The sequence below is a fragment of the Erigeron canadensis genome, chromosome 5 (assembly GCF_010389155.1).
Source record: "Erigeron canadensis isolate Cc75 chromosome 5, C_canadensis_v1, whole genome shotgun sequence".
In the NCBI taxonomy this organism is placed as follows: Eukaryota; Viridiplantae; Streptophyta; class Magnoliopsida; order Asterales; family Asteraceae; genus Erigeron; species Erigeron canadensis.
In genome coordinates this window covers 9816266-9829490 of record NC_057765.1, presented here as the reverse complement: position 1 = coordinate 9829490, position 13225 = coordinate 9816266, and the positions used below count along the sequence as shown (strand labels likewise).

The 13225-nt window shown below is 37.4% G+C and overlaps 2 protein-coding genes across 2 annotated transcripts; one reads left to right on the top strand and one right to left on the bottom strand.

Annotated features, from left to right (window-relative positions):
* LOC122601161 (protein BRASSINOSTEROID INSENSITIVE 1-like) lies at positions 1–2949 on the top strand. The gene is made up of 6 exons (XM_043773930.1): positions 1–1075; positions 1199–1536; positions 1668–1803; positions 1907–2052; positions 2162–2282; positions 2600–2949. The coding sequence occupies exons 1-6, from the start codon at positions 1–3 to the stop codon at positions 2947–2949; spliced, it is 2166 nt and encodes a 721-aa protein (XP_043629865.1).
* A 2011-nt stretch (positions 2950–4960) lies between these two features.
* LOC122601160 (receptor like protein kinase S.2-like) lies at positions 4961–9603 on the bottom strand. The gene is made up of 5 exons (XM_043773929.1): positions 9481–9603; positions 8697–8981; positions 6206–7312; positions 5805–6064; positions 4961–5510 (listed from the first exon to the last, which is right to left on the bottom strand). Exons 1-5 carry the CDS (start codon positions 9601–9603, stop codon positions 4961–4963), a joined length of 2325 nt encoding a protein of 774 aa, XP_043629864.1.
* Between the last annotated feature and the right edge of the window lie 3622 nt (positions 9604–13225).

The window sequence follows — 13225 nt, the reverse complement described above, 5'->3', positions numbered from 1 at the left end:
ATGAGTATTATACCTATTGCTAGCACAGATGGCGAGGAATCTGACCTCTCAGCCTCAACCTCCTCATCTGAACAATGGTCACAACCATGCCAGCACTTTGCATTTGCTGAAATTCTTGCAGCAACTGAAAACTTCGATGGATCGTTAGTAATTGGGAGTGGGGGTTTCGGGAAAGTTTACAAAGGTAATGTTATGAATGAATCCAGTTCTGTAGTGGCTGCAATTAAACGGTTGGATGCCATGTCCAATCAAGGGGAAACAGAGTTTTGGGCTGAAGTTGAGATGCTTTCCAAGTTGCGTCACTGTCATCTAGTGTCTTTGATTGGTTATTGTAACCATGAAAAAGAAAAGATATTAGTATATGAATATATGCCAAATGGAACGCTTGAGGATCATCTACACAAACTTCGTACACCTCTTACTTGGCTTCAACGACTCAAGATCTGCATAGGTGCGGGTCGTGGACTACACTACCTTCACACTGGCACTGGGATTGAATTTGGTATCATACATCGTGATGTCAAAAGCTCCAATATTTTGTTGCATGAAAGTTGGGCAGCCAAAATTTCAGATTTTGGGTTGTCCAGAATAGGCCCTACAAATCAACCATCGACTTATGTCAACACGCTAGTCAAAGGAACATTTGGCTATTTAGATCCAAATTATTTTACAACAGGAAGGTTGACAAGGAAATCCGATGTGTATGCTTTTGGGGTAGTATTGTTGGAAGTGTTGTGCCGTAAGCGTGCAGTGGATAAAACTCTTGATGAGGAGCAATGGGGATTAGCAACATGGGCTCAAGATTTCATCAAAGAAGGAAACTTCAAACATATCGTTGATTCAGAGTTAAGAGGTCAAATTTCTCAAAGAAGTTTGAAAGAGTTCCTACAAATTGCTGGAAGATGTTTGCATAACAATCCTAAGAAGCGACCTACAATGGCTGAGATTGTAGTCAGTCTCGAGTCTCTATTAATTGTAAAAGAAAAAACGAATAGCTCGCTGCAAACTAAAGGAAGAACAGTATTTGGTAGAATGTTTGATATGCTTCAACTACTTTCTATCAGAGCAAACGCTGGTATATATTCTAAACTCCTCTTGAATTGCATGTGCACAATTAGTGATTTGTGTGTATACTTCTTAGCTTATAGCAGCAGAACAAGATAACATATAATATATTGCTTTTGTTCTTCTATTATAGCCCAATCTTATTCAAATTTACCAAGTAATGTCAAGGGTAATAGTAGGATTGCTTTTGATATTGAAGAGTCAGACAACAATATGGTTGAGGATGTTAGGCAAGTTCTTGAAAAGTTTGGAGCTCCAAATCCAAACTTAAAAGTGTACGAATTCTCTGATCTAGAAAGTAGTACAAGAAGCTTTAGTCAAGATTTTCTCTTAGGCAGGGGACTTTTTGGAGAGTTGTTCTTAGCTACGTTCGATGAGAGGTCATTGAGAACTTCAACATGTGGTGACGAAGTTGCTGTGCTTGTTAAAAGGCGCAGGTCAGTCTGCTCTCAAGGGAATGATCAATGCCTGGTATGTAATAAATGTACGACATTATATATTTACTACGACATTTGATTCCACAAGTGAATAATATTGGTCCTCCTATAGCTTTTGTCCAAAATTTGGTTCAGTTAACTGTCCTAATAAAATTTACTATTCAGGCAGAACTTGGCTTGTTAGGACAGTTGACTCATCCAAATATTGTAACTCTCTTGGGATACTGTAACCACGGAGATGAAAACATGCTTGTTTACGAGTACAAGGAGAACCGATGTTTGGATAACTTTCTATTCACAGGTAATTTATACTAGAAATTGATTGGGAGACTGCTGTATTATATCTAATCAAAAGCTATTGTATCACAAGAACTTTTTTCTGACATGAATTGAACAATTTGCAGGTGCAACTAACACTGCCAAGCCACTTTCATGGGGTAAACGTCTTAGAATAATGATAGGAGTAGCCCGCGGGCTCACTTATCTGCATTCACTTAAAGATCAAGTTGTGTGTGGTGGTGTTCAAAGCTCTCGTATATTGCTAGATCAAGTAATCTTCCGTTTATACCTAATTTATTACATTTATGAAACCACTTCAGTAGTTTTTGTATTATGGCTACAAAAGTCATAACATTTATATTTGTCATTTCTTGTACCAGGATTTCAATGCAAAACTGTTAGATTTTGGATTGCTGAAATCTCGCCTTCAATTTGGCAATATCAATTATGGTCCTTCTTTTACGACACACCACATCCTAGACCCCGAGTACCTGAGAACTGGTAAGTTACAAGATAATAGTGATATCGAGAATATTTGTGATGTCATTCTTGAGTTGGTGATTAAGTTTTCAGTTTAATGCTTCGTTGTTGCAACATATACACAACGATATCTAACTTATATGGAAAAAACTTTGTATCCCTCTCATAGTTTGTTAAGACTTCATATCATATTGTTACCATAACAAGTGCTCGTACTAATTAGAAATGCTTCTATGCATGTGGAACCTTATTAGGTAGGTGAACAACACTGGATATCAGAAAAGCTAAAAGATCATATTCTTCTAATGTTGTAAACAAATTACGTACGAATATTACAGGTCATTTTGATATGAAGAGTGACATCTATGGTTTTGGAGTGGTTTTATTGGAAACTCTAACAGCATTGCCAGCAATAGGCAGCGAGAGTCCTGATGATGAGCAGTATAGTTTGGTAGACTGGGCACATCAAATCCTGGCAAATAGACAAAATCTAGAAGAAATAATGGATCCATGTCTAGAACAAAATTACCCCTTAGATGGTGCTTTTGAATGCGGTCAACTTGCGTTAAGATGTGTCTCAAATAAAGCTAAAGACAGGCCATCAAGTGAAGAGCTTCTGCAGAGCTTGGAACAAATATATACTTCTAGCAAGCAATGGAGATATAGCTTGAGAGAGACGGACACATAAGGTCCGTACTTCGATATTATTAGTAATCAAGCATTTGTAAAATATCATCATGTACTTAAACTTGATTTGTTTTAATAGATGTACTTATGTAAGTATGTAACTCCTTTTGTTGACTTGGTTGTGGTTTCTTATGTGGTGTTTCTTGAACATGATTATCCAATCTTGCCCATTTCACTTCGGCATTTATCAATAACTTCAGCAATCATCCAGTAAATTAATCTTAGCAAAAAAGTAGATAAACTGAATGTTTGAAGATGATAAGTTGGGAATTGAAATCAAAGGTGTAGCAAATGATATGTATATGTATATTTTAAAAAATCCAAATCCAGCATTACTTTTAACAAGTCCATCAGAATCTGCAACATGGGAGATATGACCTAACATTTTTCAGTTACAGTTTCTAATATTAGGTAATTTTGTTTTGGGAATTGGAGCGAGTTACCTGAGAATCTTGTCAGTAATTTTGCTGTAATGTGGGAATGTCTTTTTAATTTTCACCCTTGCAAGATTTTAGTTGATCCTCATGGATCCTAAATAGTATATCATGGCTGCTAACCATATTATGCAAGACAAATTATCCGCGCGTTGCGGCGGTGAGATGGTGGAGTGATAGGTCATAGAGTATGATATATCATAAGAGGTGATAGGTCATTGAGTGTGATAGCCAAATGCCTTTACCGTACGGGTTCCGCCCTCAGATTTAAAAATTCGTCGAAAGTATACAGAATGACATCTCTAATAAAAGAACATGAAATTTTAAAAACACCCATATAATTTTTATAATTTATCGATGTACGGTTTTTGAGATAAAATATTTTGAATGGGTTAGAAGAATAAAATGATTTATGAAAGAGAGTGAATAATAAGTGGTTGAGATTTAAGGAGAGAGAAAAATGAGTGGTTGAAATATATATAGATGCATTAGTATGTGTACGTGTTGAAAGGTTGAAAGTTGAAAAAATTTAGAGAAAACAAATGTTTTATAATGTAGTAAAGATTAGGCTAATATTTTCTCTTATGCCCCTGCATCTTCGTGGGCTAGGCATTGAAGTGGATGATGAAAACTTAGAACTAACTTTGATACAATGAGATAGGAAGATAGGCGATTAATGATAATGCGTAATATCTAAAGGGCACACGCGTCATACATTGCACATCGAGATATACAATGGGATGGTTACACCATTTTTTTTTCTTATTTGCTCCTGGTCACTGGAAAAACTCTTTTCTAAGTCGGTTTGCGAAGCAGGATTAGAAGTATTCTAGTAAGGATTATGGGTTAAAAGTCTTTAAGGGTAAGCGTAGGTGTTAATGTTAGGGAAGATGACCAAGGGCTAATTTTGATGTGGTAGGAACTGTTTTCTTAGCAGCATCTCCGTGATTACCATGTGTTTATTTGGTGGGATAACTATCTCGAAATGTAGGTAACTAAGACCGAAAAGTTATAGTGTGCATGAATTACCAGTTGCTCTGTTGTATACACTAACTTAGTAAAAATGTTCAAATCATGTAACATGGTAACGTATTTTTGATTGGTCGGCCATATATAGTTACATGATTGGAATATTTTAATAAGTTTATGCATACAATAGAGGTTCTGAAACTTGGTGCACACTATAACATTTCGTCCTTAATTACTTACATTCCGGTGCACTCTACCCTTATTTGGGCTACGTGTTTCTACTACTTCAATTGCTGTTCTTGCTTATAGTTTCTGCTGAATTACATCACTATTCTAAATAGCACAAAAGTTACCTCTCCTATTTTAAAAGCCCAAATATTGCAGAATATTGCAGGTAAGTCATTCTAATATCAGCACTTGTACTTTCACTGTAGAATATGTGGCAGATTATTGTGAAACTTTAAGATTGTTTTTCTTCCCACACATTTACTAGGTAAGGCAACAGAAACAGTTAAAAATAACAGTCTGATAAAAAAATATGGATAGTAAGAAATGAAACACATTAACTGTATTTTCTGCCTACCAACATATATGGGTCGCACGTAAAATCTATACCTCTATCTGTTCCAATATTTCAAGAACGTCCTGAATTGTTGGCCTGGCCTTAGGATCATACTCAACACACTGAAGAGATACTGACAGTATCTTGATCATCACATGGTGTGTTTCCAAATTCTCCTTTCTGAGATTCGTGTCAAATGCTTCAGTAGACCACTTCTCTTGAGGTACTGACTTAACCCATGTCGGCAAATCAACTGGATGTACATCTTTCTGTGTAGACAATCCTGTCAAAAGCTCTAACATTATTATGCCGACGCTATATACATCAATCTCTGTTGTAGCATTCACTGATCCTGTGTATTCTGGTGCACAATTGTTTCTGAGCCTCTGTGGTGTGGCTGGCAATAAATGCAAGAGGCCAACATTAGCGATCATGGGATTATATTTCTCATCAAGCAATATCATATTCAACTTAAGATCTCCATGAACTATTCCCTCATGGAAGTGAAGGTAAAAAAGGCCTCTTGTGATACCGATAATAATGTTAAACCTTAGTTGCCAATCGAAAGTTGTGGGTGATCCACCTTGATTCTGGGATCTGCATCATTGAAGTGTACAAATTAATATTGTTCATTAGTAAGTAACACACTAACACCTAGTGCCGTCTTCCATGGTTTATGGGTCCCAATACCGTCTTTGACGATGTATGAGGGAGGGTTGAGATGTAGACAGACTTATGCCTACCTAAGGTAGAGAGGCTCCTTCAAGGTGAAAAATGACCTCCGGCCTGCCGGGCATGAGGATCAAACCATTGACCTCTGTCATGGCTTTGACCACTTGATCCAATTTTTAATTTTTTTTTATTGTAAAATCAATTATTGCATTAACTTACAGTAGTAGAGATGCAACGTTCCAGTTGGGTGTAAATTTGTAAACACACAATGCATCTCCTCTTCCCCAATAATAGGCCTTGAGATCCAACACATTTGGGTGACGGATCTTTCCAAGAGCAGAAACAACAGTGACAAACTTCTTTTGGCTTAGTTGAGTTAATATGCGTTTTACAATCACTTGAATACCATCAGAAAGATATGCTACATGCGTTCTCCAGTAAGGATTTTCATTGAGAAACTTGGCTGATGCAGTGAGCAGCTCTGTTAGAGTGAACCTAAATTCACCATCAAAATGAACCAAGTCTCCACCAGATTCATACCCTTTATTATCAATCGACCGGAGACCAGATTGAGGAGATTTGTCTTTTTTTTTGTGTGTTCTCTTTTCTTGTTTCTTTCCTTTCTTTTTTTTCTTTTTCTTTTTTTCTTTTTTAACATTAACATCAACTGATTCGCTTGCTACCAAACAAGATGTCATCAAATTGCTGAATTTCATAACTCCTGCAGATAAGGAAAACCATACCTTCTTTTGCAATTTACTTTCTATAGAAGAAGGATCCATCTTCATCTGTTGAGACATAACAAACTCAAGTTTTGTTATGACTTCAGCCATAGTAGGCCGCTGATTTGGACGACTATGCAAGCAAGTTACTGCAATTTGTGTGAATATCTCCAAACTATTGGTCGATATCTGCCCCCTCAAACTAGAATCAACAATCTGTGACAGTTTTCCTTCTCTTACACAATCTTGAGCCCATGATGCTAAACCCCATTGCTCTTCATCAAGACTTGTGTCCACAGCCGGACGCCCACATAAGACCTCAAACAATACAACCCCAAATGCATAAACATCAGATTTTCTAGTTAATTTGTTCGTATAGAAATACGTTGGATCCATATACCCAAATGTCCCTTTCACTCCCGTGCTCACAAACGTATGGGTCTGATTGGCCGGGCCTACTTTGGCCAGCCCGAAATCAGATATCTTAGCTGCATAATTCTCATCTAACAATATATTGGAACTCTTCACATCTCGATGTATGATTCCATGTTTTGTGCCTGTGCCTGTGTGAAGATAATCTAATCCTCGAGCGGCCCCTATACATATATTTAGCCGTTGCAACCACGTGAGAGATGTGCCAGACTTGTAAAGACAACCTTCAAGTGTCCCCTGAGGCAAATACTCATACACAAGGATCATTTCTTTTCCATCATTACAATACCCAAATAAAGATGCTAAATTACAGTGCCGCAACTTAGAAAGCATCTCAACTTCAACCCAAAATTCCTTGGCACCTTGATTTGAATTAGTATGCAACCGCTTGACGGCAGCAGGAGCACATGTAGCTCCCAATTTTATGGAACCTTTATAAACTTTCCCAAATCCACCTTGACCTATAACCAATTCATCATCAAATTCATTGGTGGCTGCCCGAATCTCTGGAAGGGAAAAACATTGACATAGTTGTTTTTGCAACAATTGGTTCTTGATATCTTCCATATAGCCCTAATTAATCAAGATGTTCTCAAAAAGAAAAAAAAAATTGCAAACATTTGGTCAACAAAGTAGACTTTGTATGATATATAATGCTAGCGTAACTTGACCTTATTGTACATATTTTATATTTAACCTATTAAATAACTTATCTTATGATTATACTATTATACAGTAACTTGATTACACTAATTAGTCAACAACATTTCCTTGGAGCTCAAGCAAAGGCACACATCATACCCATTTTAGGTCGAGCTTGGCTATTATCAGTCGGAGGACAATTGCTGCATATCTGCTAGAGCACAGAAAAAATCATACTGGAAAATTTTAGAGACTCAACAACACCTCCAACAAAGACAAGGTAGATTGATGGGAACCTTTTGATCCCCATATATCGAATTGGTACCCACATAACCCCATAGTATCAAGGTAATTCAACCAATTCAATTCAATTCTGCCTTTGGCAGGAATCAATTGCTCCTAGAAAGTGGCGGCTGGTGGCAAACTCTTCTTAGTTTCCAACAAAGACTAGTTATCTAATAACCAAAAAATTAATCTGTTAATAGATATTAATGAAAACAAGCAAACTAGGATTTCCATTTGAAAGTTTTTAGTGAACAATATAGATTTTTCTTTTTTCTATTAAAGAGCTAAACGTTGTACCATTTCTATCCCTACTCCTAAACTTACCCTGATATTTCTAAAAACACCTTAACCAGGCATTGAACCTGGACTTTTCCTAAAGAGGCGTAATTAGTGGAGTAAAACACTGCTTTTCGGAAGTTAAAGCCAAATATTGTATTATTGATTGTATGAAGAATACGATTACAGGAGATATTATATAGAAAAGAAAGTAACAACTTGCACCCTCTACTAATGACACATGTTTAAACCTAGCCCAACTTAGTTTAACAATACATAAAATCATAGTCTAATATTCCCCCGCAATCTAAGGCCAGGGAACAACCTGCAGCTTGGAACAAAGAAAACTAAAACGATGAGTAGCAAGTGGTTTGGTAAAGTATCAGCAATTTGATCTTGAGTGGAGATAAACTGGACTTGCAATCCCCCTCTCGCAACTTTCTCTCAAACAAAGTGATAATCAATTTCCACATGTTTGGTACGAGCGTGGAAAACTGGGTTGGAAGAGAGACAGGTGGCGCCTATATTGTCACACCAAAGAGCAGGTGGAGTGTGGCATGCTGAACCGAGTTCCCGCATAAGAGATTCAAGCCACATGATCTCAACAACAGTATCACCTATATCTTTGTATTCGGATTCTGTTGAGGAACGAGATATTGTCTTTTGTTTCCGTGCCATTTAAGATTGAGATCATATTGCTGCCCATATAAATTGCAAAACCACCAGTTGAGCTGCGATCAATGGGACAACCAACCCAATCCGCATCAGAATAGGCAGACAGATGGTTCCAACTAGTATCAGTGAAGGCATGTAAAACAGAGGTTGAATCATGACGAATGAGTAGACCATAATGAGTTGTGCCTTGAAGATATCTTAAGATACGTTTTACAGCACTCCAATGGTTTTCAGTGGGAGAGTGCATGAACTGACATACACGATTAACAGCAAAGGTGATATCTAGTCTTGACAAGGTAGCATATTGTAGTGCACCAACAAGTTGACGATATTTAACCGGGTCAAAAAATATCAGACTGTCATTCTGTTAGAGCACATAAAGTGCACAATCTGTTCTCCGATGCAATAATTCTAACAGGCTAAGAACTATTAAGTTAATAAGGCCCAGTCTGTTTGTACAACCTATAAATATAAGTCTTAGGTCACGAATTTAGGTTGATGATTTAGTTGCAACATAGAGTCATTCACTAGGTTCTCGAGGTAGAGATCTATACCTCGAGATACCGCCCAAACTATCACGATTCGTCTCAATGATTGTAATCCGTAATCATTGTAGATGTTGTTCATACGGATTCATCTTGTAATCATATGATTAATGATAGTATTTTTGTGTTTATCTCCTGTTCTTATTATCTTCGTGTGTGTTTATCATGATAATCATTAATTAACCCTAAAGACGATCATAGACGGATTCCGCACATCTATGATTGTTAGATCTCGTGTTAATCGATCCGGGAACGTGCTGAAACACGTTTTCACACATTCAAGGATAAAACAATAGAGTTGCTCATCGGTGAAGGAACCGGTTTGGAACCAGAATGACCTGCCTTTTCAAGTAGTTCACGAATATATATTTGTTGCGAAAGAATGATGTCCTTGTCTCGTCGAACATTTTCCAATCCCAAGAAGTAATCAAGATCACCCATGTCTTTTAATGCAAGTTATGAACGGAGAATACTTACCACCTGAATAGCAGCGGTGTTGTTGTCAGTGAAGATTATGTCATCCACGTACACAAGAAAATAAAGTCTGGTGGTACCTTTGTTGTAGATGAAGAGAGATGGGTCAGTTTGTAACACCCCGAGCTAGGCTCGAAATTCTACCAAAAAGATATAGCGTATGCATGGGATTATCGTAGAACATGAACTACATGAATAAAAAGGGATTCGGTGAATCCAACATTAACAAGCAAGTACATAACGCATAATACAAAATAAGGGGCAAATGAATCCTGGATCCATGTAAGTCCAAGCTCAAGTTCTAGCACAAGCATCAATCAACCATCACATCTTGGATTCACTTGATTACTTGAAAAGTGTACTAAGAAAAATCAACACTAGGTTGGTGAGTTCGTAGTAATTGTTCACAAGGAACCATCCAATCAAGTCACAATATGTGTAAAGTATAGGCGAGTCATAATATGTACAAAGTGTAAGTAAATCATAACTTACGGTAAACCATCGCATCACACAAGAACATAAAGAGGGTTACTCATGTTGTAACCTAGCCACACATTAGTACTCGTACAAGTGTCTAATCACAATAGTTAGAGAAAGCACAATATGTGTGTCCAAACAATAAGACATCAAATAATGTATCACAAGTGTACCACAACAACAACAACAACAAAAACCACCACAACCACAATGTTCTCAAATGTATGACACTTGGGAGTACATCCAACCAATCAATAAGTACCAAAGCATGTTCTCAAGTTCAAGGCACTTGGGAGTAAGACAAACCATCCAATGAGTACAAACATAGTCAATCACAATCACAAGTCCATCATACCACATATCATCCAAACCACAATGCACATACATTTCGTACGACTTCACATTTAAGGAACCATTGATGCTTATATATAGGGTCACCCGCAGCCTTCCCACCACATCTCCAATTCATTAAATGTATCACCGTCTTCCATGTATGTACAACTATCCTAATCACATCACATAATCCAAATCGAAAATATAATCCAACAACAATAAGTTAAACCATCAAACAATCAATCAAGCAATTAGACAAATCGTAACTCAAGCCAATCAATTAATAAGTACAAAAGCATATTCTCAAGTATAAAACACTTGGAAGTACATCAACCAATCCATAAGTACGAAAGCATGTTCTCAAGTGTAAAACACTTGGAAGTACATTTGTAACACCCCGAGCTAGGCTCGAAATGGAAGTACATTTGTAACACCCCGAGCTAGGCTCGAAATGCACCGAAAAGCATGACACAAAATGGAATTACTGTAGAACGAAGCTATATGAAATTAAAAGGATTCCGTGAACCCAACAATTTAGTTATAATGTCACAAAGGCATAAGGAGCATTCAACCATCAAAAGTTTTACAAAAACGATATCAAAAGATGGCTCATGATCCTAAGCGAGTCCCATCAATGGGAAATGAATCACGGATCCATGGTCATAGTCCAACTTCTAGCAATGCAATCAAGCTCTTGAGTTATCTTGGTTACCTGAAAAGTGTACTAAACAATGTCAACACTAGGTTGGTGAGTTCGTAAGGAAAGATGAACAAGAACACATACCAATGTAATCTAATACATAATTAACATCAACATGATCTAAGATTTTGCACACTTGTACCCAATGTTCCTCAACATTCACATATCGTTAACAATTGTCATCAAGTACTAAAAGTACCCGTAAAATGTCATCCGTATAATGTCATCAAGTACTAAGTGTACCCATTGTAATGTCATCATGCACCCCATTATGCTCATTGCACGTAACTTGATCATCAATATCCACACAAAATCAAACACCTTGTATATATACTTTGTACGATACTACTTTTGAAAGGCCTTTGATGTTTATATATAGGGTCACCCGCAGCCTTCCCACCACACCTCCAACCTTTCAAAGGCATTAACGTCTTCCATATATACACAACTATCCTAAAAACGTCTCAACATACACATACAATGAAACACATACTTGCACGTCTACAAAATCATCACACAACATGTAAATCACAAATGTCATCAATGCATGAGGTACACTTTTCAGCCGACTCTTAAAAGAGTATGGGAAACTATGAAAACTCACCTTTGCCTTACAAATGTTAAGTTTAAAATGAGCTACAACGTCAATTGTTCGCCAAATGTTCACGACCTATCAAGGTATAACATAATGTCCTCAATGTCATCTATAAACCCTAGAACAAGTTGGTCTAATTATTTCAAGTCAGGTCACAACTCACTAACGCTTCAATGACCCTTTTCGAGTAAGAAGCAAGACACTTTGATCCGGAATTTTTAGAAGTGGAGTCAGATTCGACCCAAATGAATGTTATCACAAGAAACTAGACTCTCATACGATTCCAACGATAGGTCATATGACTCGATTGGACTTACGGATCAAAAGTTATGCACGTTTGAAAAATCTGACACGAAACTACACAAACTCGCGGCACGAGTTTTCTGGCTCGCGGCACGAGCTTCACAATTACTCGCGGCGCGAGGTACGACACGAGAAATGTTCTGATCAAAGGACACCAAAACTAGCGGCACGAGTTTTCTGGCTCGCGGCACGAGCTTCACAATTACTCGCGGCGCGAGGTACGACACGAGAAATGTTCTGATCAAGGGACACCAAAACTAGCGGCACGAGTTTGGCTCCTAGCGGCACGACTGGGCTATACTCTGCAACTAACATGAATCAAACACGACCCAAGCACACCCAATCACCATTTTTGACACCTAATTCGACCTTTAGTGCAAAATTAATTAGTTTGAACCTCATAAACATGGTTTTGACCCAAATGAACTCAATTCCATAACACAAACTTGAATCAAAACATCATTTTTATGCCTAAGTTCGGCCATGACACCTCAAGAACACCAAAAATCTGATTTTTCGACTTCTAGTTGGTTGAGGACACTTTAAATCGATTTTGAACATACTTAGACAAAACCCACGTCACAAATATACTTATTAACACCCATTTTGCTCAAAATCATTCTTGACCTTCAAAAACCCTAATGAAATCCTAGTTTTGAACCCAAATCGATATTGACCTGAATTCGACCAAAAGCGCTTAGATTTGATTGAAAAACATGCTTAACAACTTGAAATAATGAATTTGAACTAGAAATCACTTACCAAAACCTCCACAAGAAGTCAAACCCGAATTTGACCTAATTTGAAGCTTTTTCATACACTTTGAAACTTGGATTTTTGATATGATGCTAGAATGATAATAGGGATGATGATTTTGTTATTAATCTTGTTGAACCCACAATAATGAAGCAAGATTATAGAGAGAGATTGGGAGTGTGTATGCATTTAGTGAGGTAGAGAGAAAAGTGTAAGGGAAATGAATGAATGGGTGGGGAGATGGGATAAGGTTGGGTTGTCTTGGGTGGGTCATGGGTTGGGTTTAACCCATGGGTAGGATCCATATTCAATTCTACTAGTTAAATTAAATGTTATCAAAATGAACGTCGATTGCACTAACTAACGATCTCAATTAGCACATAAGTCTCTAGTTAAACTCATAAATTGACCCATATGAACACATT